The 26555-nt window shown below is 36.6% G+C and overlaps 2 protein-coding genes across 3 annotated transcripts; one reads left to right on the top strand and one right to left on the bottom strand.

The window, feature by feature from the left end:
• mylk3 (myosin light chain kinase 3) lies at nt 1-22722 on the top strand. 2 transcript variants are annotated; one of them, XM_065289365.2, is made up of 13 exons: nt 1-221; nt 8311-8392; nt 8545-8869; nt 12051-12631; nt 13068-13173; nt 13826-13919; nt 16415-16524; nt 17446-17587; nt 17990-18060; nt 18984-19112; nt 20155-20307; nt 21136-21271; nt 21376-22722. In XM_065289365.2, the coding sequence occupies exons 1-13, from the start codon at nt 141-143 to the stop codon at nt 21451-21453; spliced, it is 2088 nt and encodes a 695-aa protein (XP_065145437.1). In that variant the 5' UTR covers nt 1-140; the 3' UTR covers nt 21454-22722. The 2 variants fall into 2 exon arrangements, with proteins under 2 accessions (XP_065145437.1, XP_065145436.1); XM_065289364.2 differs by lacking the exon at nt 1-221 and adding an exon at nt 5030-5807.
• orc6 (origin recognition complex, subunit 6) lies at nt 22305-26540 on the bottom strand. The gene is made up of 7 exons (XM_065289367.2): nt 26407-26540; nt 26192-26318; nt 25934-26097; nt 25748-25837; nt 24823-24932; nt 23531-23662; nt 22305-23359 (listed from the first exon to the last, which is right to left on the bottom strand). Exons 1-7 carry the CDS (start codon nt 26469-26471, stop codon nt 23229-23231), a joined length of 819 nt encoding a protein of 272 aa, XP_065145439.1. The 5' UTR covers nt 26472-26540; the 3' UTR covers nt 22305-23228.
• Nucleotides 26541-26555: the final 15 nt, after the last annotated feature.

The raw sequence follows: 26555 nt of genomic DNA, 5'->3' as shown, positions 1-26555 counted from the left end.
TAAGATAGTTTGTGTAGTGTTTTAGGGGCGACCAGTTCACTCCAGAATGTTACAGAACCCTGAGAGTCCTGCGGAATATTCATTGCTCATGTCAAATGGCGTTCACTGAGTCCCACTAACCCAGGACAGGAGGACAATGCATGATGAGCACCTCTTTGTACAAATCTCTTCTTCTTAGCACAGGTGGCTTCACTGTGTCCGACTACATACAGAAGTTCACGGTAAGCTGCTTGTTTCATGCATGGAGTAAGATGGACAAAACTGAAAAAGGATGCTGTTGCAGACACCATTATGATGTTCGGAAAAAAGTTTGCTTCATTTCTCTGCCCAAGATGGGGTGAAAAGCAAGACAATAACTAATAATAAAGGAAGTATCCTTGTGTAAAAGTCATTGAAATTACTTGCACATAGTTATTAAATTACCAAAATATTGATGATTTATGTAAAGACAAATTTTTTAAGTTGAAATGAAAATATATCTGCGTAATTTCCTTCCTAGAAGCAATTTATACATCTAAATATGTACTTATCTAAATAAATATGGATAAAGATTTTACATAGACCTTTATTTCAAAAGTGTGATCTCTAACTGAACTTTACCAAATCTGTACAGCGTTCTCATATCTCACTCGAATCAAGAATATTTAATTACATTAATTGTTTGTTCCAATTATTGTAACTGATTTAATCATTTACTGTACATGTTTCTTTCTGAAGAATCATTTTTTATCTTACTTTATCTTCAATCATCCCAGCATTATGTTTTAAATGAACTTATTTTAATGTGTTTTCACATTTGTGCCCTATGAGTCTTTGGCAATCATCCCAGATATTAAAGATTTGTACATTTAGTCCACACAGTTGTCTATTTTTCCAGAACAAAGATGAAACATGAAAAGGCAATTAGCTTGTGTGGGAGTAAAAGTAAAAAACACAAACAAAGCTTACCATTAACATTATTAACAAATTTAATTATTTCAATGTGAATTCACCTTCTAAATGGCCTGAATTATAACATTATTTCTGTCACATTTACACATAATCCTGAACGCTAATCCACACAGATGTTCTTGTCAAAGAATGTAATTCTCTGCTCTTTCAACGTTTTATGTGAGGGCACATGAGTGACCGTAAAACTAGACGTGAATATAAATATTTCTTTTACACAGGGCAAGGCTAAACACTTTTGCGACCAGCGTGTATCTGTTAACGCTGTAGAGCAACTTCAAAGCTGTGTCATCCCCAGCAGGCTCATGATGTCCCACCAAGTACTGTAGTTTTGCCAAAAGCCTGCACAGAAAAATCTTATATGGGCAGACTTGCATTTATCATCTTAATGCACATTGTGTACTTCATGAATTAGTGTGACATTTGTAATGAATATGACGGATCAAAGAGGTGTACTAACCCGTCGAGGCGGTATTAAGCGCATAATCACACTTCTTTGTGCCAGGCAGATATGCTTTTCCACTCTTTAAATGTTACCTGTCTAACTGGCCCAAGTCCTGTTGTGAAGTGGAAACTGAGTTTGCCAGCGTGTAATAACGGATACCCCCACCACGCTCACCCGTCAAATAGTCAGCATAGAGCCACATTCTTGTGGTTGTCCTCACCCTGGCATGCATCATTCCTCTGTTGCATAATAATATAATACTGTATACTTTGTGAACATTTGTATTTTGTTATTTGATCAAAGCAGACAGGCATATACTCGTATTGGAGAATGGTAACGATCAAACGTCCCTGACTTACATTTAAGGGTCCATTATGTACACTCTAAAAAACGTTGGGTTATTTTCAACCCATGCAGCGTTAGGTCAAAAAGGGACAGACCCATCTGTTGGGTTGTAATTTAACATGTGTTAGGTTATTTTAACCTATTGTTGAGTCAAATATAAACATTTTGTGGGTTGATTTAAAGGTGCAGTATGTAACTTTAAGAAGGATCTCTTGAAAGAAATGCAAAATAATATACAAAACTATATTATCAGTGGTGTATAAATACCTTTTAAAATGAACTGTTATGTTTTTATAAACTTAGAATGAGACATTTTTATCTACATACACAGAGGGTCCCCTTTACATGGAAGTTGCCATTTTGTGCCGCCATGTTTCTACAGAAGCCCTTAACGGGTAAACTTTTTTACTAAGTTATTTCCGACAATGAAATGTTTGTCCGGTGGTGGCTATCGTAGCTTCATTATGCATTTCAAAAGCAAGGGTTGGGCAGTGGACTGAGCCGTTGGTTGCAATTCACAACCTCACCACTGGATGCCGCTAAAATTTACAAACTGTACCTTTAACCAATCTGCTGGGTTTATGCTTATTTGACACAAAACTGTGTTGAAAGTAACCCAGCATTTTGTTTTAGAGTGTATGAACTGTAGAGCAGTGGTTCTAAAACTTTTTTGGCATGTGGCTCCCCTGTGTACGGTGCATCCCTTCGTGCCCCCCCAAAAAGAAACATGATGACGTAAAACGTTTTAATTAAATAAAATATGTTAAACTATACAATTTAGTACTGTTGGATAGCCTTATTTTTCTGAGGTTTAATTACACAGAATATATAATAAATTAACAGATTTTTGTAATTAAACGGGGGGCCCATGGCACCCAGTTTGAGAACCACTGCTGTAGAGCAACTAGTTGTCACCCAGCATTCTCCTTAAAAACTAGGAAAAATCAGAAATTAGATCTCTTTAATACCTCAGATTAAACAGAAAACAAAATAATCCTCCATGCTTCTTAAATGTCTCCTCCAGAGTTTTCGCCTCCAAAAAACCGGTCACATTTGTGACCGTGTTTTTTTTCTTCTTTCTGAAAGCTCTAAAAGTGTTGATGTTGGCTCTGGGCAAGAAATTAAACTTTGAAATGAAAAAATAGATTGTCTTGATTAAAATGTATCAATGTCATGTGACTAGATGACCAGATCAGTTTACTTCCTGCTTGCACATCTAGAAGAAGATAGGTGTGTTCGACTTCATGCGGCGCTGCGCAGACCGATCGGCGGCTGACTTGAAGCAGTGCATTCCGGTTAGTATTTCTGTCCGACTTAAGCTGGCGCTGCAGGCACGTGACTGTGTCATATGGTTTTTAAGTACCGCGAGAGCGGTTCGAGATCAGCCGCCTGAGTTAGCCAGCGCAGTTCGCGAAGAGGAGCTGCACGGGCTGTAATGACGACACAGCTGTTTCAAGATTGGTCGGATTCACCACATGACAACAATCACGTGTGTTTCGTGTGTATTTTCGCGCCCTCAGTTCCACAAATGCTCACAAATCTGTATTTTTATAACAGTTAAAGCTCTTTTCATGTAGTCGCGATGTTATATTGTGTAATCTTCATCAAAATAAAATGGATACAAAAACGTAGACCCCACTACATTGGTATTTAAATAATTTATGCTTCTGTTAAACTTTATTCTTGTAAAAACAGATGCTGTAAGCCTCTTCAGTTCCACTCATGCTCATACACGGACATTCAAAACAGTATAATTCACTTTTTATGTAGTTTACATCTTACAAATCATGTTTAATGCGATTAAGCAAGCAAACGGCACGTGATCAGCAATGCCTGACGTAAATGCAGCAAACTACGGGAACCACAGCGCGTCCGACTTCACGTCTCCGTTTTCAGCTCCTCCCCGCCTGCACGCGGCTAATCTCGCCGATCGGTTACATCAAGCCACAGCCGATGTCGAACACACCTATAATCTACCTCAGACTACTACAAAAAGAAATAAAACATCTTAATTAACAAAAAGAACTATCAATTTTGTAGGTGGGGTCACTTACAGATATATTTTGAGAATTTTTTTAACGGTCACAATTGTGACCGGTAGTATAACACACTTTTTCTAATGTAAATATGTCTAATTGAATTTTAATGAAGTCCGGCTATGATGTTTCCCACCGGTAACTTTTGTGACCGGGTATAAAACCTAATATTTCACTAACTTAACCAACATAAATTGAAGGCATAAAGTTTGTGTGTTAGGGAGGTCTAAGGAGTAAATTGCATGTATTCAAATTCCAAGAAAAAATTTGGGATTAAACGGGTTAACAATACCTCCATCTGTGCTCTCATTTCTCATTGGCCAAAATACAAAATTCCAATGGTATATTATGAACAATAATTTTATAGTACCATACTCTTGAAAGCATTTCAAAAACGTTTGTTACTATTTTTCAAAGAGCAACCTGTGAGCGATAAAACCTTATTAGTGTATTTAGTTTTACACATTTGGCAAGATGCACAGTTCCTTGGATTCAAACCCATGACTTTTGTGCTACTAACGCAATACTGTACTGAGCAATACATGAGAACTTTAATTTATTTAAAAAAATTATTGAAGTAGATAATAATTTAGTAGCTATAAATATTAGATTTAGTATATGACTGCATTGAGAAAACATGCCTGAATCATCTCTACACATGCCACGGTTTGACGTAACTTCTTATTGTTTGTTATGATTCAGCTGCTACCCATTTATGTTTTTTTAAAACAAAATACTTCCAGGCAGAAGTGAGTGTAGTTGGATACCTGACGTGGAGAGAGCAAGAGGGCAGTTGTAGCATATCATTCATCTTCATACCAGTGTCCACAGGGGTTTATTTTTACTTAAAATGTCAGCCAATGTCATGTCATGTTCTGCCTGGCAAGAAAGGCATTATGGGTGATTACTGTTATTATCAGCTGTATCCAGTGAATCACATCTCAAAAGAAACCTGTTGTTTCTATTGAACAAAAAATCAAAATGACACGAACGACTAAGCCCTTGTCTTATTTTCTCTACCTAATGAGTGACCATTGGGAGAGGTCATTCCTTGCGTGCCCACCTGTCAGCAGCATCTGCGGAGGAAAATTTAACTGTTTTAGTGACGTCAAGGGACCGCTGGAACTTTGGCAATCACCATGGACCAGTAGGTCATAGAGTAGGTAGAGAAGAAAAAGAAAGAGGAGGGGGGAGGAAAAATAGAAGTGGAGAGATAAGATACCCAGTGGAGGTGTTTATTTAAGTGGTGTCAGATCTCTGGCACATACCAGCAATGGTGTTTGTTGGGACTGCCTGTTTTTTTGGGAGGCACAGACAGGCACAGAGAACAAGGGGGGTAAGAAGAACTGAAATAGCCATTTATTTGATCTTGTTTGCGGTGACGGAGGGATAAGCGTTACTACCTCTTGTTTCATTTTTAAGAACATTTACTCACCCGTGTACCACTGTCCTGAGTGTGTCCGGGGTTAGCAATGAGCAAACAGGAGACTCTGGCCAGCTGTATTGCCAGGATGTATGAGGGTGGCAAGTTGGAGAATTCTGGAACTCCATCCGGGACCGTAAAGAAACCGAGGCCCGCTCTTATAGGTAATCTGAGCAATGTGGAGGTCAAGTTGAACGTCCTGGAAGGAAAGGTGGAACAAATCGAATGTGTCCAGAAAGAAGTGCTTCAGAAACTGAGCTCATTGTGTCAGGGGATGGAATCTTTGGAGAAATGCCTTATGCAACATAAGCCGGGGGCTCAAGAATCAAATCTCATCAAAAATGGCCAATGGGACACAACAAACAAGCACCCATTGCTAACTGAGGTCAGATCATTGTGTGGGGAAACAGTGGATCTGCTTCATGATCTCAAGCAGGAGAGCCAGCAACAAAGAAAAAAGATTGAAGGTATTGAAAGTTCTTTGTCCACTCTGGATAAAGTACTTAGGTATGTGGGAGATGCTTTCCGCAATTCAAAGATAGTGGAGTTCATCCTGAATGGTGTCGTGCCTTGGAGAAAGCAAGGCCTTCTGGAAACTGTGAAAGAAGAGGTCAGTATGCTCCTTATCACAAGCGATTTCTGTGGAACCACTAGTATAAGTAACTGATTGACCTTTCAATATACTAGAAGAGATACAACCCCTGGCCATGATAAGGTTAAATCTGAGGTTTACCAGATTGTTTCCTTTTGTATTTGTACATCATGTACAGTAAGCTTATGGTGTATATCCCCACCATTCAACTTATTGGCTGACATGTATTCTTGTTTGTGTGCCTGTTAAGTTTACGGCCATAACCTTTTCCAAGGTTGCTATTTTATCTATGATGAAACTGAATGGGCTTCGTGTTTCAAATTCCTCAAGTGGTTGTGTGACTGAACTGGTGACTGAATGCAGCAGTAAGAAAAACCAACATTTAAACACACACTCAACACTTTTTAAACCTTTTTAAAGTTTAAATGCTTTTTAAAGTCTTTTTTTATGTGCTTTAAAACACTCCAAAACCACTATTAATAGACTAACTAAGTACTTTTATATAGATAGATAATGTATTATTAACTTATGATTGCATCTCTCGTAAGCTGGTGGTTTTTCTGATCAAAGTAAAAATGGCTAGAAAATGGAGACGTCACATTGTGTGTAATAAGCAGATCTGTTGTCAAACAGTATAATTAAATCAAGTTAAGCAGATGCCAAGAACTGCAGATTGGATTGGATTGTTTCTTTGGATGGACTTTCAATCTGCGTAACTATAATTCTGCTTTCATATTATCAGCATTATAGTCACTTGCTGTTTAAAACTTTTGCACATATTTCTCTTATGAAGCTTAAACAAACTGGCAAAGAATTGTTTACTGTTGTTGACCATCCAGCCATAAATACTTAAAAGATTTATCACAATTGATGTTATTGTTACATTGAGGTAGCAACTTTACTATTACTTGCCATAACATTGTTCATGTTAGATTAATCATAAATCCACAAGGTTATATTTTTGTGAAATACTGTACTAGTCTTGTAAATTCTGCGATTCACAACACATCATATCTGTATCATCATACATATTAGGGATGCACCAATATACAGGGTTCCCACAGTCCTTGAAAGTCCTTCAAAGTTTGTGAATCTGGGAAAAAAATCCAAGGCTCTGGGACATTTTTGAAAATAAACATACATAGATACAGGTCATTGAAAGTGCTTGAATCTATTTTGTGCAAGAAGTTTTCCGGAAAAAAAATCCTCATTATTCCCTGTGTAGTGTAGGATAACAAAAACAAAAATGCTAGACTTTTTAACTGTTAGTTTTAATTTCTTATATCTTCTGTATGTTGATTCATACCAAATGCTTTTTGTGTTTGACACATGAAAACGTCTAGGGTTACGTATGCACCTGTTGTTCCCTGAGAAGGGAATGAGACACTGTGTCTCCCTTGCCATACTTCCTGCGTCCCTTTAATGCCGTCTTTGGCAGTATTTCCAATAGCGATATACATCCTGGCTCCCGCGTCACCCTTTCTTTGTCGTTAAGCCTCACCATTGGTTGAATTTGATACACATTCAGACACACTTACCCCTGGAGGCGTCACCGCAGTGACGGAGCACGAGTTCCCACAAAGGTATCTTAAAAGGTAACACAATGTATCCTTGCTCTCACTTGTGATGTTACCTACATTTAATCCTTGAATTTGAGGGTATTGGACCTGGAAAGTCTTTGAAAGGTCCTTGAATTTGAAGTTAACTAAGGTGTAGGAACCCTGAATATATCGGCATGTAATCGGTATCTGCAAATAAAAGCAAATTTTCAGATATCAAAACAACAGCCAATGATCAGAGCAGATTATATCCTGGCAATGGTTGGAAAAATGCATAAGAACTCATGCTGGGTGACAATGACATCCGTCAGAGTTTCAGTTTGTATGCTCTGCACTACTTGAATTGATTGGTAATTGCAGATGCTGTATCGGTTATCCCTAATACATCATACTCTTAAAAATAAATGTGCTACACAAGGCTAGAATAACCATTTTAGCTGTAACACACTAAAAAAATTGTGTGCTAAATAGCACTAAAAGCTCGTAATCATAGGGGAACCATTTTTGGTTCTATAAAGCAACTGTAAAGCATCTTTGAAGAACCATCCGAGGATGATATAGCACCACTATTGCACCAGATATTGATCTATATAGCACAATATGGATCTACACTGGTGCTACACAGGAGCACCTAAAATGGTCCCCCTATGATTATGACCCAGTGAACCAATTTTAGTGCTATTTAGTACCATTTGTTTTTATAGTGTATGGTTTCATAAAAAACGTTTAGCATACACAGAACCTTGCAGTTACGCAAAATGATCTTTGTAGTGAGAAATGGAACTTTAGACTATGAAGAAGAAAGAAATGGTTATTTTAGGAACCTTTGCCTGTAATGCTCTTTGGGGAACCAAAAATGGTTCTTCTATGGCATCGCTTTACACTGCACCTTTAGTTTTAAGAGTAGATATCATAAAAACCCACACACATAAACTACAACTTGATTGCTTCTTTTTTTACAGAAAAACAAGCCAGATGGCAACATTGTTAAACACAAAGACCGAAGCACACAGACTTCAGAGGAGGTTAAAGAAGGATTTTCTGGTATGATTTTCATCAATCTTGCTTCCAGTGAAATCTTTGGTTATCAGCAGATGTTCTATGATACATTTTAATTATATGTGTGCTGCTATTAAGCCAATTTCAACACACAGTATTCTCTGGAAATAAAAGCCTACTTCTTTGGTTCTCCACAGCTGAATTCAACCAGCCAGAGGTCACTATTCCCACTGTTCCAAAGCTGCCTTTTCCAGATGCCCTTACAAAACCAAATGAGTCTATTCTCCTCGTTAGTAAAGAAGTTTCCAACAAAGCCTTGCGAAAAGCCAAAGAGGTCACCGCGAAAAGCAGGGAACCAGCACGTGTCCAAACATTTGCTCCTGAAGACCTGGAAGCAGAGAAGTCTGAGGTGCACGATGTGCCCAAACAGGAAACTAATAGCTCGGATGCAGCGCAGACTAACATAAAATGTGTCAACGTGACAGCAGCTAAGGTGGAGGAAGATGTGGTTCAACCAGAAAGGTGAGATGTTCCACAAATTGCTCAAAAGCAATACACTAAGGAATTGATGTCGTTTTATTCTTGGCCTTACTTTTAAACAGCGCGTTGTTAATGACATCTTATTACGGTAGCAGTATGATGTTACAATGGATTGAATAGGTAATTATTCCTTACAAGTTATTTCAAAACCCAACATTGTCTCCTTGCGCATCATCAACCACCTTTGAAAATAATAACACAGCATATGATAGCAGCGAGGAGCACTAATGCTCTAATGGACTTCTATACACATTTATCCACCAGATGTGAACTACACATAGTGAATTGTAATTAACCCTGCTAAAGAAGGCAGTAAGAGCCATTGCAATATGTTATAATAATAATAATAATTCAGAGTTTCATCATTTTGAATGGATAATTCTCGTAATACTCCTTACTGAATAGACCAGAAAAGTGTTGCTGATCACATATGCACTGTATTCAGAAACACCAATAAACTGCTGTTGGTGAAAAAATATTTTGAAGGCACAATCGGACAGCTGTGTCTTTTCACAGTAAAAAGGGAAAGATCTGAAAGGCAGAGCGCAGAGTGCTGATAATACAATAGCAAGTGCTGTGTTTTTCAATGTGTACTGAGGCACAAAAGAGCCTTCATCCAATAACAGGTTGTGTTGTGACTGCAGGGAAGCATAATTCATTAGACTAATGGCAACGTCTTGAGATGACTTGTTATTTTTGTAATATGCATTATAGCAACTGGTAACTGAATGCATGTTAAAATGCATTGTGGGATTTAGGCCATTTAGTTCCAAGCATTTCATCAAGGACCTTGTGCTGTTATTGGTTTTCCTGTTGTTCATAGAAGACTCTTGCATGAAGCCACATAATATATTATGAACCACAAAGCAATTATCCAGCCCTTACATGACCCGTCACACAGAGTTTGTTTACCTGAAATGGGTTTTAATTCATAATACAACATCTCACCCATAGTTGATACCTAATGCAATTCCAGCATTTTGCATGGGTTATTTTCAGACAAAAATTGAAATATAATTGATCAAAAAAAGTTTTTATTACCAATATATTTAACCATCTGTTTATGTTTTCATAAACCTTGTTGGGGGTAACACATTACAAGTAACGTGCATTACTTACTTTTCTGAAGTAACGAGTAAAGTAACGCATTACTTTTACACATTAATATTTGAGTTACTTTTTAATGAAAGTAATGCAAGTTATTTTTCAGTTTAATTTATTTGATAAAAAATATTATGTACTGAATTAAACTAAACGTAGTCATATTATGCACTCTATGCGTACATGCCTGAGCAGGGTACAGTTTGAGTCAGAAACTGAGATGGCAGACCAGAGCTCGACATTTTTGTGATGAAATATAAAATTTCTGAATGCAGAACATTTCAGTCATAAAAAACACCTGCAAGGCCTAAAAGAGATCAAGCCTCAGCCAAGAAAAAGTAACACAAAAGTAACTAAAAAGTAACGTAAGCATTACTTTCCATGAAAAGTAACTAAGTAACGCAATTAGTTACTTTTTTGGGAGTAACTTAATATTGTAATGCATTACTTTTAAAAGTAACTTTCCCCAACACTGGTCCAGACATTACAAAAGTATCAGCCTATGCATGTATTTTCTGTTTTCGATTAGGAAAATATTTGTGTGTTATGGATTAGAGATGCGCGGTTGGCGGTTACAGCCATGGACTCCGCAAATAAACCGCGGATCGGGCGGATGACGTGACGAAAGATAATATTTTAATTAAATTTGGGCAGGTGGCGGGCGGTTGAACCAATCAAATAAAAAATATATGTATACATTGTTAAATATTGTTATCTGACTATACCTACATCCAAAAAAATCAAGCACACTTTGAAATGAAAATTTTCATTATGCAGTAATATGGCTGTTGACTGCTTGTTATTATCAGAGATGGCAACGCCGGCGAAGGAGGTATGTGACAAACTGAAAAAAGGAGAATTAAAAACAGAAGGTCAGAAAAGTGTTGCCTGGAATAAGTTTTACAAAGTGGTAAATCAGGATGACACCAGTGCAGGCTATGTAATTTGTGCGTTTAATTTAGGCTATTTATTTATTTTTGTCCCTGTGCGCAGATCGGAGACTGAGTTCACTGCTGATATTCTGAGAGCTTTCTAGTCTCGCGGCTGTCATTAGCAGCGCCTTGCATCGCCCAATCAGCGAATGACGGGCGGGTGAGGTTTTGAAAATTGGTCAAAAACATTGGTGCGGACGGATGATGAGTTTTTTGATGCAGTTTGATGATAAAATAATAGCCCATCCAAGCATCTCTATTATGGATGTTACAAAAAGTACACAATACAATACTGTAGGAATTCTGGGAATAAAAATGCATGAACCAGAAGAAATAATACTCAACAAATGCAGAATGGACGGCTCTTCAAAGAATAAGAAATATATTTTTTAGTAAAATTTTCCTTTGTGCATTTATGAGTAAAAATGTGTTATGAATATGACATTTCTCTGTTATGAATGTGACAATTCTGAAATCTGTGGTAACGAAAAATTAGTTAACAAAAATAGTTAAAAAACATTAACTAAGACCTCATGGGTATTTAAAGAGACAGTTCACCCAAAAAGGTCTTTCATCATTCTGTCATCATTTACTCACTCTCATGTTGTTACAAACCTGTATAAATGCCTTTGTTCTGATGAATACGAAGGAAGATATTTTGAGGAATGTTTGTAACCAAACTGTTTGTGAGCCCCATTTATTTACATAGTCTTATTTTTCCTATATAGAACAAGTAGGAAAATTTCTAAAAATATTATCTTCATTCTTGTTTATTAGAACAAAGAAATTTACACAGGTTTGTAACAACATGAGAGTGAAAAATGAAAGAAATTACCAAATATTGTCATCCAAAATATGTGTATTGTTAATAACATTTGGTTAAACCTTAATGTTCATTGAAGGTTATTGATTGATTTACTGCTTAATTGTTTATTCAAATTATTTATAGAATTTCTCTACAAACATCAGAACAAAGAAATTTAGTTATTATTTAGTTAAATTTAATATTTTGTCATCTAAAATATTTGTATTGTTAATAACATTTGGTTAAACCTTAATGTGGTTAATTGATTGATTTACTTCTTAATTAGTTTATTCAAATTATTCATTGGATTTCTCTACAAACACAGGGCTCTTAAACAGGTAGAGGGTTCCCAGGTTGGTAAGGAGACTGGGGGCAAGAAAACAGCTCTTGGACAACAAGTTACGCTAAAGGCTGAGGTTCTTCAGGGACAGCCAGAAGTTTCACAAGTTGCAGAGGAAACTTCACTTAAGTCAACAGAACTTTTACAACAAGAAAAACAACTGGAGATAAACATTGAGGTTCCTCATAAACATGCAGAAATTTCCCAGGTTAGTAAAGAGGTTTTACTCAAACCAGAAACTCTAGAACAACAACCCGTGCAGATAGTGAGAGAACCTCAAAAACCACAGCAATGCACCAAAGAGCCAGTAATAGAGGACGCAAAGGCTATTTCACAACATAAAGAGACAGCGGAGATGTTAACACCTCTGCCAAAACATGATGAGAGGACGCCAGACTTTGAATCAGCTATCAAAAGAGACCAAACTACGACTGATGAGAGAATTTTGGAGTCTGACATTGTAAAAAACTGTGCTGATCCCATTTCACAGACAACAGTCCCTGTTAAGGAAGAAGATACAAATTCAAGACCTTTGAGCAAAGCTGAGTCACATTCACTGATCATTGGTAAGTAAACAGACTTTTATTTTCATCAAACAGTACAGTTCCCTGAGATGATGTTGACTTGACCAATCCTTATTATTGGCTCTGTACTTGGAACAGTTTGTATGCTTTGTAAATATGCATGTGATGTAATCTGAGCAGTTGTGTATGTGATCTGAGCAAATTCATTTGACAAAGCTGAACAAAGACTTGGCAACTGGTGCAACAGCATGTGACAGAAATACTCAATCAGTCACAACACTTTGAAAGTAATATATATATATATATATATATATAATTGTGAGCTAGCTCTTTCAATTAATGGAACACTCAAAAACAACTAGGCATATACAATTTCGCACAGCCTTTAGGTTTAAACTGTTATTACACAGTGTAAATGGACCATCAAATGTCAGCATTCATAAAATCAGCATTCTACCGCTGGTATTTGTTTTTCCAGATGACTGTCCACCTCTTCCAGCCCCATTTGAACATCGCATTGTCTGCGCCAAGCAGGTTGCCATGAGTACATATTACACAGTCAGTCCCAGTGAGTTGCTGGGCGGGTGAGTTTTTTTGTTGTAAACCTGAGAAGTTTCATATCAGTCCCATGGGGATGGGGATGCCCTTTAAATGTATGACTATATTTGCCCTTTACTATATTTATATACACATATATATGTATGTATATTTGACCCTCCCACTGGCCAAACAACACACTTACAATTCCTCCCTCCTCGTATGCCAAGAATAAATGCAGGCTTGTTTTTGATTCATAATAGGCAGAGTTTATTTTTGCCAGGTGTTGGTTTGTTTGTATGGAACTTAGTTTAAGCCAACAGCAGCAGCCATCTTGACATAAACATGCTGTCTCACCCGGGACAATGCATGCAGTAAAACACAGAAAGTGGGTGGTGGAAGCCTTTAAGGAAATAGTGACATAACATTCATTCACATACCCTTTCTACATAGTCCACAAATTTGTGATCTTGTCTGTGAAATGTAAAGTCTCATAATGTAATTATAAGTTTGATTTCACTCATTGATTTTACATTGATTTTAATTTTGGAGTCGGACCTTACTTACTACGTTATGTTATGTATTGTGATTTAATGTAGAAAACAGTAAACCCCCCCAAAAAAATGACTTTAGCTTGGTTTTGTACTGGCAGGGTTACATTTAAAATCTGTAAATATTTGTGTGTGTTTGTTATTGCAGAGGTCGTTTTGGACAGGTGCATAAATGTGCCGAGTTATCCTCAGGTCTTACCCTGGCCGCTAAGATGATAAAAGTCCGGGGTATGAAAGAGAGAGTAAGTACAAAAACACAAACACCATCAGGCCCGGTACTAGGCTTGCTGGACTGGGGGGGCAGTCAGGATTTTTGGGTGGGCAGCCATTTCTCGACTAAAATGATTCATACACTAAAATTATGGATGTTTCAATCCAATATTACTTTGCATGTCTTATAATAAAAGGCAATTTATATGTCATTTTGCATGTTCACATTTTAAAAGTAGATGCAATTAGATTAATGATTTATAATGTTATAATGATTACACTAGTTTGACACATTTAGTCACAGTTAATGAAATCAGGCAAGCAGGTGATATAAATATAAAGCTGTACATATAGCTATATTTTCTCAATGTTTACACTGCATTTAATCTATTATTTTACTTATAGATAAATTAAAGCCATTCTTATACCTACCCTACCCAACATATGCCTTTATTCTAAATAAACACTTGTTAGGAACTTTATTTCCACTTCTCAAACATTTTCTTCATGTAAAATAATGTATTTTCAATGTGATAAGCTGCATTGTCATTAATTCCTGACCCTATCATTGCTGCTGCAGCAACCTCAAATATCACAACAAAGCACAATGCTTTAAATAATATATTGTTGCATCATGTAAGCAATTTGACATGCATGACAAATTCGTCAAAGGTTATCCTGTTTGCCTATAACAGCACCAGACAAAAGCACAAGCCCTAAAATACTGTAAGTGTGATTTGCGACGAGACCAAAGATAAATCACACTGCTTTGTTTATAACACAGCAAATTAGATATTATAATACAACGCAACTTTATAAAATACATCGTTTTATCTTACGATGACCTTGCGGAGTGAAAGTTGCTCCTGAACTTAAGAGTCTGTAGATTTTTGAGTGTGAAGTTTTTCTCAAACGCGAGCTGAATGAGCTGATGAATGACGATGAGAAAACCGCTAAAATTTGATTTTAAAACAGCACTGCACGCGATGCTCAGCTGTTACAATACTGTATATTTACTGTATAACCATCTTATATCATTTATATCTACTATATAGTATGCCACAACCAAACTGCGAACTACGTCTAAAACAAACACATTAAATGCTGCTGGAGACTTGCCATTGGCTGTTGTATTTGCATGAATAAATAATGAGGTGAGTCTAAGAAAGGATAAGGGGCTATTTTGGGCATGTTTTACTATAAAAAAGTTTTAATTTAATATGTGTTGGGTTATTACGTGTATGTAATACTAAATTGCATTGTTTTTGATATATATTTTAAAGATGCGGTTTTTTTTAGTTACCGTCATAGAGAACAGTAGTCTTTTTCCTGTGACTTAAATACTGCTGAAAAAACCTCCAAGGTTTGAATAAGCTAATGAGACGTTACTGGGCGGGAGCTGTAAACGCTAGCGCTTGCCTAAAGAAGACGTTTTTTGTGTAAAGAGACTCCGTTATTTTAAGGTTGGCTGGACATTTTTGGGGGGGCACAAGGAAAATCTGGGGGGGCAATGCCCCCCCCAGCCCCCCTGTAGACCCGGCCCTGAACACCATTACCTCCCATTTGTCTCTCTCTCTCTCTCTCTCTCTCTCTCTCTCTCTCTCTCTCTCCCTCTCTCTCTCTCCTTTTCTTTCTCTGTCTCTCTTCGTCTCTCTCTCTCCTCCCACTCCAATCTGTCCATCACTCTGTTCCTGCTTTATGAGAACATTTCCTTGACAACCCCTAACAGATTTGCACACATGAACATACAAAAATACACATCACATTTACACACACGCTCTGTCACAGTTGCAAACGACAAAACACCCATTGTGCCTTTAAAACGCATGTGGTTTCCAGAATCAATAAATAAAGAAATCACACGTTCAAGTAGGCAGGGCGTAGTATGCAGCGTTCTAAACATTCTGTTCCTTGCATCCTCCAATGCTATAACAAGCGCGTCTAATTACACCTAATGACAGCTTTCCTGTCATCGGCACTTGCCAGCAATATGATGCCATTCTGCTCCCTCTGTGCTCTCTAATACCACTTTTAGTAAGCAATCAGTCAAGAATGAGCAAATGCGGATACGTTTCACTCTCTTGCTTTTTTAATTTCCACCATTTGACACAAGAACAAAGGAGTCCCGCGTAGTGGACATTAGAATTTTCAAAGCGCTTTTTACGTGGTGGGTGATTTCGCATTCTAACTATAAATGCATTGTCTGGTCAAAGGCATGAAAACAAGAGAGGTCCTAATTTGGGATAATTGAGTGCTTCATCCCAGTCAAGAGAATAGCAGACAGGAAGGGCCGGTATAAGTAGGGCTTACAATTACAGGGTTGCCATGGGCTGTCAAGCCCTCATATCTGAAACTGTTTAACTGTTGTTTTCGCTACCCTCTGCAATCATTGTAAATTCGCTTTTAGCAATTTAACTGTGCAGTTATAGCCTTTCTCTTTCTAATTGCCTAATTCTTAATACCCTTTTGAAATAAAATATAGGCTTTCTGGTTCATTTGCTTTGCCTTTTTTGCCACTTGATTTCAGGATGAAGTGAAGAATGAGATCGGAGTTATGAACCAGTTAAACCACGTGAATTTGATTCAGCTGTATGATGCTTTTGAATCGCGGACTAACCTCACCCTCATCATGGAATAGTAAGTAGACATGACTCAAGTTTGTACCTTGAGTCAATATAAGTGTTATATAAATGAATGTAAAGATAGAAATACAGTTTTGTTTGTTTAAAAGAAACGTTTTCAAATTTCACTTCTAAGTAAATTACATTTCTGTTAAGCGTTGTGCAAATGCACGTTTGTTAGGCACAGTGGCTTTGAACAGATTTCATCAGAGCTCATTTGCAAAGCAAATTTTCTCTCTTGACTGGTCTTCACATTCTGTCGCGAGAACACAGAGCACCCACACATGATACTTTACACAGGCATGGTGATGTGTCATTTTCCTGCTCTGTCCACACTTCAATTCAGATTAATTTTTTGAAATATCATTTGTAAATATGTGAGTATTAATAATGTTATGAAACAGGATATAACCAACATATGTTTAATGCTGGCAGCATACATTTTAAAGGGGAGATTTTACAAGACTTTTTAAAAATGTTAAATAAACCTTTTAAGCTCAAAATACCCGATAGATAATGTATTATAGCATGTTAAAATTGCCACTTTGTTGGTGTGAGCAGAAATGTGTCGTTTTTTGGTGTGTCCTTTAAAATGCAAATATGCTGATCTAGTTCAGATTAAGGGGGTGGTATTTTCTCCTTCTGACATCACAAGGGGAGCCAAATTTACCTATTTTTCCACATGCTTGCAGAGAATTGTTCACCAAAAATAAGTTACTGGTTTGATCTTTTTCACATTTTTTAGGTTGATAGAAGCACTGGGGACCCAATTATAGCACTTAAACATGAAAAAAATCAGATTTTCATGATATGTCCCCTTTAACACTGATTTTGTTTAGCATTGACCAAAATAGTACACCTAAGCCACTTAGCGTCAATGTAGATGTTCAAGTATACAGTGGTTGATTTTAAAATATCTTCCTATGATTTATTGCAGCGTTGAGGGTGGTGAACTGTTTGAACGAATCATTGATGAGAACTACCAGCTGACAGAGTTGGATGCCATTGTGTTTACCAAGCAGATTTGTGAAGGGGTACAGTACCTTCACCAGCAGTACATTCTCCATTTAGACCTGAAGGTAAGCCCTAAGCACTGAATGTTATAATGTGATACTGACAAGATTAGTAATGCATAGTGTCGTATGTCACTACGGAAAGCCGTCTACTGATTCATCTACTGTATGTGTGTCAACATTAGCAGCCTGAATGCCATGCAGTTTAATTAGGAGACTGCCAGAGGTCTTATATTATGTTCAAATACTGAGGTTACTGATACAATAATATACAATAAAAATTGCTTACAGAAGATCCAAATGTAGATGATAGATATGATTATGCTTCATATACAATGAACTCTTGACTCTTTATTTTGAACACTTTTTTTATAGGGAATTGTTATGGATATTGTTTCTGGTTTTGTGCATCTGTCACATGTTTATTTCTTTGAACAGTTGGTTATATTTTTATTTCCTATAATTTAGCCAGAAAACATATTATGCGTGAATACCACAGGAAATCAGATCAAGATCATTGACTTTGGACTCGCCAGAAAGTAAGTGAGCAAAACTCGTTCTCTACTTATTAAATTCATTATTATTAGATAACATACGTGGACATTACATAACAGTTGTTTGCACCATAATACTTCATTCTGTGTAACTAGAACTTGTTGTACACAAACGTGGGCAATTACACTGCTTCATATTCAATGAAAAATATTTGGTTATTATATTTATTGGTTCTTCCTAACCCAAAAGTAGCTGAAAGAAATCTAAAAAAATAAAAAATAAAACTAAAGCTTGTACAAAGCAAATTTTGCTAGGTCCCCTGTTCCACCCAAAAGTTTTGATTTGACATTTATTTCCACTGACACAATCCTCTCACTGCACATGGTCACCATGACTACAGTCACATTTCCTAATGGGGTGTCATTCAGTCCTTTAAAAGGACTTTCTCATATCAAAGTTATCACGAGTCATCAAAATGTTCATTGTAACTTGGTCAATTAAGTCGTTTTTTAAGAGCTTTTTTGTCTGACTTTGAGGCACTTCTGTGGATTTTACAGTTTTTAAGATTCCAGGTACTTTTATCCACAAATGAAGACTACTACCACAAAATCTCCTAAGGAGACAGTAAAGTGCTGCAATAAAAATTTTTTAGAAAAGATCAAGATAAACTTTGGAGAAACAGAAAGAGAGTGAAAAATAGTAAGTGTAGTTTCTATTCAAGCGCTCACAAAATTGATGCCTTTAGGTGTTTCTTGATGCCACAGTGGGATTTGACAAATGGAAATTATACAATAGAAATTGTCTTATTTTTCTTGATGTTGCCGCATGACTTGGTGTGGTCTGTAAAGTTTAGCTGAGCGTCAAACAGTACTTTTCTTGATCCTGGCTGACTTTGGGTTTGATTTTTCACATGAGTATGATATAGAATTCCTAAACAAATCATCAAAATGTTTGTATCCCTTACCAGGTATAGGCCAAGAGAAAAGCTGAAGGTCAACTTTGGAACCCCAGAGTTCCTGGCACCAGAAGTTGTCAACTATGATTTTGTGTCATTTCCTACAGACATGTGGAGTGTTGGGGTCATAACATACATGCTGTAAGTACAAAACTACAGCATCATATCTGTGCTTTATACCTTATATGGAGAAGACTTCCTCTTATTGTCCTACACATTTTCTCAATGTCATAGACTGTAATATCAGAGAGATCAAAAGCAAAATGCAAATGCGATGGCCATGAAAGCTCTAAAGGGCTCAGCTAAGAGCCCTGATAAAAGGGCACCAGTCTCTTTGCTCAGAAAACACACGACTAACCCCGGTGAGCTGATGGAGTCAACAAAACAACCAGTATGCACACAATTAAACACAATGTCTCATCCCTCACGGTCCCTGATTGCTTTACTCTCTGTAGTATTGGCCTAACATGACCCACCGTTCGGGCAATGCCAGCCAAGCCTCAATGATTGAATTAATGCTAATTATCTGGCAGCTGTTGGTGGAGATTAAGCATGGCTTGCCCATCCAGAGAATACGTTTCACCTACTTCACAATAGTCTGAACTGAATGCTTTACACAACTCCAGGCTTTCTTGCATTTATTTAATTATCACTTTCTATTTAAAGTAGACACTGTCAGGAATGTGTAATTGTGTTAGTGAGCACGCTGCCATGAGTATTGTTGCCCTCATATTAAAGTGTTTACAGATGTTATTGGCATAATGCATGCACATTCATGTGAGAGGAATTTTTATCAAAGCTAATTTCTTTTATCATGTTATTTTACACACATTATGTTTTATCCATTAACATAATAAAGCAGCATATTTTACGACCTTGATATACCTGAAAGAAAAAACATTCCCCTGTTGTAGCCTCGCATTTACATTCATTTAGTCATGCTTTTATCCAAAGTGAATTACAAATGAGGGTCTATGCAAGTACAAGCAATTAATCATAAGAAGCCAAGCCATGGATATTCACAAAACATTTTTTGAATTGTACAAAGCAGAGGTGTAAGTGCAAACTACTTGCCCACATTCTTGCTCACTTTTTACTTTATTCGTAGGTAAGAAAAACTAAAGCCCTCAGTGAATAGATTTGTGGGTTATTAACTCCCTCTGTGATCTTTTTGTTTTTTTAGTTTGAGTGGCCTTTCTCCATTTATGGGTGACAACGACGCAGAAACAATGAACAACATTCTGCACGCCAAGTGGGACTTTGACGCAGAGGCATTCGAGAATGTGTCAGAGGAAGCCAAAGACTTCATCTCCAGACTTCTTGTTCCTGCTAAATGGTATTCATCCATCTCTGGTGGCGCATTATTCAGCTAAAGCACAGAATATAATTCACACTTTCTATTCCACGCACTTCAATATCGCCTGTCTTCTGTTCTTTCTCCTCCTCTCTGCCCTGCCATTTTGTAGATGTAAGAACCTCACTTTTCCCTTCCATCTTCTTATCATTGCTACGTTGACCTGCTCAGATTCCCTTAATGCATCCTGACATCAAAACTAAAACCTCTGAAAATGCTGTGCCGTACACCAGAAATGACACAAATAGCATATAATTGGCCTGTAACATAACACGGTCTGCGGGTGCATTTTTGAGCATTCGGAGCTCGCTCTGTCTTGGACAGATAACCTCTCCCACACAAGGGCTGCACAGCTCAGCTGGCATGAGATAATAGCAGGCTGGCACAGCAGGTGGCACAGTGAGGGCACGTTGTCTTTTGTCCTCTGTCTTACCACCAGTGGGCTTTGATGAAGTGCATTTCCACGCTGTGCGACACCCACCTCTCCTCTTTCTTCTCTTTATCTGTGGTGACAATATTATGTAATGACCTCATCATATATACGTGTACACATGTAACGCGATTCACACCACCCCTGCACATTCATGCGTTTAGCTGATGAATACTAATGGATTACTTGGGATGATGAATATGAAAATGTACAATCAGCAGGATTATGTGTTCTTGTATATTGGTAAAAAAATGCAGTTGTGCGTGGCTTTGTCCATATGTTGCATTTAACACATGTACCCTAATGCATCGTACAGATGTTTGATTGAGCACAGGATGTTTTTAAGATCTTTGCACGTGTTTGTGTGTTCTCTACGACAGCAGCCGTCTGAGTGCATCAGGCTGTATGAAGCATAGCTGGTTAAATAACCTGGAGGACAAGGCCAAGATGTATAAAGTTCGTCTGAAATCCCAAATGAGGCTGCAGCGTTATATCGTTGCTCACCGTCAGTGGAAGGTATGGAAACTCAAGTCTGACTATTTCAGTGTTTCACATGGATATGGTTAAATAGATTTGTGCTACACTCCATGACAATGATTGTGCTACTTTGTTTTTTACAGAAACACTTCTATGCGGTTGCTGCAGCTAACAGGTTAAAGAGGTTTCAGCAGAACAGATCGGTCTCTACGCCGAATTAGGTCTTTCCCCCGAAGGAAGTCATCAGTACTCTGCCCCATTTCTACAGTGGCCTCAAAGACATAAATTTGCACACTGGTTTGTCTTAGGAAATTTGTTGTAAAAGTATTTATTATGTGACCCTGCCTGTGAAAACCCAGCTAATGTTTATTTTTTGTGTGTGATTTTTTGTGTGTGTGATATATAGAGTATTAAAAGTATAACCTTTAATTTTTTAACATTGGACAGGTGCACTGTCCATGTCCATGTCAAATATTTTTTTTATTAAATTTAATAATGAAACTAAATGAAACTCCTCCTAATCTCATAATTAGTTTGTAAAACTTTAGCCTGAATATCACAGACAGGGTCACAAATGACTTGTTTATAGTCTGTGTCAAAATGTTTAGCATGTAATATTACCTTGTTTAAAAACATCACGTTTCCTTGTACCTCATTTACAACATAATTTACATTTCTTTATCATGCTTTCACACCAAGAGTGTTTGGCATGGATTGCAGTGTGTTTTTGAATCGCATGAAAAAGCTTTTGTCCCTTCTGTGAAGGAGTATTTCTTAGGCACTACTGCCTTGTCTTTGTTATTTAAAACAGAATGTTTTGCTTCTTGGTGTTATTAAGTATTTTATTTTAGTAAAAGAAGAGCTGTCCAAACTGAAATCAACTTGCACTGACATATCTTAAAATACATCAGTGCCCTTAGTTTTGCCTAAAAATGCAAACAAAGTAATATTTTTAGTAAGGCATGTTTGTTAAAACTAGTTATATTTCCTAATTAAACTAAGGCTTAGTCCTGGCTTAATCAATCACTGTCCGGAAAACCACTTCAAAATATTTAGCATGCTGATTAGAAAAGGACAATGTTCTGTGACTCAGCTAGTTTATTTTCTTTCTTTTTTTACTCTTATTTTTAAGATATTTTACTTATATCTTCAAATTATTTTAATTTTAATATTGTGACATTTAAGCTAAGAATTAATTACATTGGCCATAATGTGCATTTTGTGGCAACGTTTCAATAGGTTGTACAAATTAATAATGGCAGAATCAGACATATATGCACAAATATGCTCATGCTTTTGGCACAGAAACTGCCACGTAAGTGCACACAAAGTTGGCATCTATACAGAGAAGCTGTATTTGTACATCGGAGTGTGAAAAGTTGTTTTAATGCAATCATATTAGGATCCTCACAAACACATTGATGTTTTTGTAGGATGTGTGTTTAATCTAGACATTAATAAACGTATCAAAAATAAAAAGTGAGAAAACTTACTGACTCTCAAGACACATTTTAATCACATTCAAATAAAATGGTAAACATGCAAGAGCTACACCGTATTGAAACAAAGGCATAAAAATGTCCAGATGCTTATGAATACATTAAAAACCCACAGTACTCTCAAGTGATTCGAAGCAGCATCACAGATCACCGTTAAAATTATCCAGTCATATTTTTACCAGGCATAATCCTTCCATCATAATGGATTAAATATGACTGATGTAACACAAATTCAAACACATGCACTCATACATGTAAAATACACAATTATAAACAACTCCACTAAACAGGGATACATGAGAAAGGAATGTGAAGCAGCAACTGCATTTCACTAGCATAAAACTATTAACATGCCTGAAGATCTTTATAAAATGATTATAAACAGCTGTACATCAACCAGAAGGGGGCACACAACTCTTCAATAAAATTCAAGTAGAGTGCTGTTGACATTATTTAAAACCATAATTAAATAAAATACAAACATAAAACCTTAACATTTATGAATCTACAGCCTTTGCTTTTAGTGCATTTTCAAGGATTTTTCTTTTCCACTCTTCATAAATTTGTGCCTCTTCCTTTTCAGTCTTCTCAATTCGCACTTGCTTGGGTGACGTTGCTTGATTTCCATCTGGAAAGCCGCCAGAATAACATGTCACATCAAATTTAAAAGGCTTGCTCCATTTCTAAGATATTACGTCTAACAGTATTCCATACTGAAATTAGTACTGTGGGAAGTAATTTAGACATTTATCTACTGTATTAAAAAAAAAACATTTTATGGGTAGGATTAACGTCTTACCATTTTTGTTTATTGAAGAGCAAGTATCTTCATCATCATCATCATCATCATCCTCCATTTCTAGCATTTCAGTGAGAGTCTTCTGTCTCTTTGGAGCGGTTTTCTTTGATTCCTGTGTAAAGGAAGCTTCCTCTGAGGGTAAAGGAAGATATGAGTCAATTAGTTTGTTTAAAGAGCCCCTATTTACATTTATCATGATTTTACATTTCTTTTGGTGTGCAAGTGTGTGTTAATACATGTTATACCATGGGGCTGTTGAATGCTTTATTCTAACTGGTTGTGAAATGTTTCATGGGTGTTATTTTTTTCTTTGTAAAACGCACACCTAACCTGTCAAATATCTTAAAATAACCATCAGAGCAATGTTTGTGGTAACCGTGGTATAAGCAGAATAATTGACTCTGAATTATTAAAAAATAATACACTCCCACGGTGTCACAGCACAACGCTTTACCACCTTAGATGTACATTATTTTTAAATAATTCAAGGGCTTGTTGTCAGCTATTCCTTACTTAACAATCTGCACAGTTACAAGTCCCAAAATCTACGATAAAATGCGTTTACTGTCTCCAACTGAAATCTCTTTAATTGGACTACAATGAACACAAGGACAACAACAGTTTACTTACAAAGTACATTATCATAATTCCGCCCGCTTCTGACTCACAGCCTGTTTTTATATTTTTAAAATTAACTAGTGACTATTCAAACACAAGTTTTAAGTAGTGTAGAATAGTGCTTGCTTTTTGTCGTTTCTAGACATAATTTTATGTTTTAGTATCCTTACTTCACAACACACAAGCATACCAGACTTTTCAGAGCTATGAGCTTTGTACAAATTGACGCATTTCGGAAAGGCAGGGCATAGAGGAGCAACGATAATGTACGGTATGTGGAAATTTATGTGTTTTTTGAACAATAAACCACGTAAACACATTGCATTACACCAAACAACTTTCATTTTTGCAACTTCATAGGAGCTCTTTAATATCAAGTTCAATAACCACTTGAACAAAAAATATGCTGGTCTTTGATGTTCAACTGCACAGAAAATATACATTGTCTAATTGCGATTTGTCTGCAGCCATGGTAACTGATGAAAATGTCTGTTTCTTAATAACATCTTTCTTTGAAGTCATAATTTTCTTCAATGTAAAAAGAGATTAAAGTTGGGCACCTTCAATTTGATCATCTTTGTAAAACATGAAAGCCTCCCACACAAAAAGCCTTTTATTTTTCTTAATTAGGAAATTTGTCATTTTCAAAAAAGCTTTGTTTGTAAGACACTTACTACAGATCTCCTGTCCAAGTTTCTGGAATTGTGCACACAACCGGTCAAAGATTCCTTTCTTTGCTCCTGATGAAGAGGCTAATTTCCTGTCAGTTCTGATTTTCATGCACCTTCAAACAGGAAGGACAGAACCAATTTATTTTTCCATCTTCAGTTAATGAATATAAACAAGGTGCTGTTTAAATTTAGAGATTTCTTTGGCTTGTTGGCATGCATAAAATCATTTTGACCCATCTGGAAGTCGGAGAAGTAGTCCAGCACAGTCCCAAAGAAATTTACACTGACAATGAAAAATATAGGCTAAGGAAAATCAAATGATTTATGATAGTTTTGCACCATCAACATATACATAAACATTATGCCCAATGTATATTTTCCAAGACGGACTTCTTGAATACTGTCTGATTAATAAAAAGTGTTTACTGTTCTCAAACAGACCACATGCATGCACGTCTGCCCTGTGCATTATGCAGCACAATAACTAGTGTAGCACACAGATGGGGACATGTGCTTGTAATATAAAGAAATCAATTATTTCTGCAAATCATAACAGCAGGTTACAAAAAAACAAGATATCTGTGTGAATATGACCTTGATGAACACATAAATTCTTAACTACACCGTTTTTCTTTACTGGTAGCAATGTTACTATTTTAAAAGTCACCAAAGCTTACGTAACACTAATTGAAAGAAATTACAGTAATAATCATACATGAACTTTGAAATACATTTTCCTAATAATAATTTAAAAAATGAGAAATTGTAGGTTTTGTTTCATCTTTTGTTGCATTACTAGTGCTCTTGCAACCTGAATAATATTACTGACATAATAACTAACATCTATGCTAAATAATGTGAGGTTATTCACGAACATGTATTTTTAAACAACTATTTCTGACTCAATGAACAACTTTAAATTACTTACTTGCATGCTGTATAGAGAGCTGCAGTCGTAAAGAGAGGTTTTGCTAAGTCAAGGTCTTGTTGCTGAGCAGCAGGCAAACTGGCCTTATACCTTAAAGAAATACATAACTTTAGATCATACCATACTTTTCAGCATTCATTTATTCAAGGTAACATCACTGTTTTAGAGGAAAATAATGCTGCTTACCGTTGAAGGATGTTTGTGGCCACTTTAACTGCATCCAAACACCCATACTGAACTGCAAGATCTCTTAGACCCAGATGTGACTGCAGGCCAAGCATGCACTCCAGAGCTTTCAGATTACTATGGTAAGACTTTGAATTCAGTCCAGATAATTTAATGGCATATTCCTATTCATAAAGACATGAATAAGTGTTTAATTGTACATTTACAATTCTTATTACCTTTTAATATGACAAAAAAATATAAAATACGAAAAAATACCTTGTCTATAGGATATTTTAATGACGTTGCTGCCAGCTCGAGACAAATAATGGCCTTGCTGGTGGTTGTCAGTGAACCCAATCCACCACATTTAACTTGGGACAGTCGCATATACTCCTCTGCTTGGCTGAAAACAAATCATCGTTTTAAACAACTGGTACACAAACTAGCTATGATATTCAGTTTGAAAATACTTCCTCATTATTTCCGATTACCTTAATATTTTAGGAGATGTTATCCCAATCTTCGACGCAAGTTTACGAAACAACTCTTTATCCATTGGTAAAGCAGTAAACTTTTTACACTACATACAATACAAGGATCCTCTCTCCACTGTGTGCAGACTGATTTCGCGCGAAAACTG

The sequence above is a fragment of the Paramisgurnus dabryanus genome, chromosome 2 (assembly GCF_030506205.2).
Source record: "Paramisgurnus dabryanus chromosome 2, PD_genome_1.1, whole genome shotgun sequence".
NCBI lineage: Eukaryota > Metazoa > Chordata > Actinopteri > Cypriniformes > Cobitidae > Paramisgurnus > Paramisgurnus dabryanus.
Note: the sequence above shows the minus strand (reverse complement) of the source record. Positions and strands in the feature narration are given on the sequence as shown.

What these genes read in the sequence shown, in the direction of transcription:
- orc6 (XM_065289367.2), bottom strand. Translation starts at nt 26,471, where the DNA reads ATGGATAAAGAGTTGTTTCGTAAACTTGCGTCGAAGATTGGGATAACA. An exon ending in GCTCTCTATACAGCATGCAA is followed by an intron (nt 24,933 to 25,747) that starts GTAAGTAATTTA and finishes TCCTGTTTGAAG; the next exon opens with GTGCATGAAAATCAGAACTG. An exon ending in CTCTTCAATAAACAAAAATG is followed by an intron (nt 23,360 to 23,530) that starts GTAAGACGTTAA and finishes GCGGCTTTCCAG; the next exon opens with ATGGAAATCAAGCAACGTCA.
- mylk3 (XM_065289364.2), top strand. Translation starts at nt 5,247, where the DNA reads ATGAGCAAACAGGAGACTCTGGCCAGCTGTATTGCCAGGATGTATGAG. An exon ending in CCCAGTGAGTTGCTGGGCGG is followed by an intron (nt 13,174 to 13,825) that starts GTGAGTTTTTTT and finishes TTGTTATTGCAG; the next exon opens with AGGTCGTTTTGGACAGGTGC. An exon ending in CTTCTTGTTCCTGCTAAATG is followed by an intron (nt 20,308 to 21,135) that starts GTATTCATCCAT and finishes TCTCTACGACAG; the next exon opens with CAGCCGTCTGAGTGCATCAG.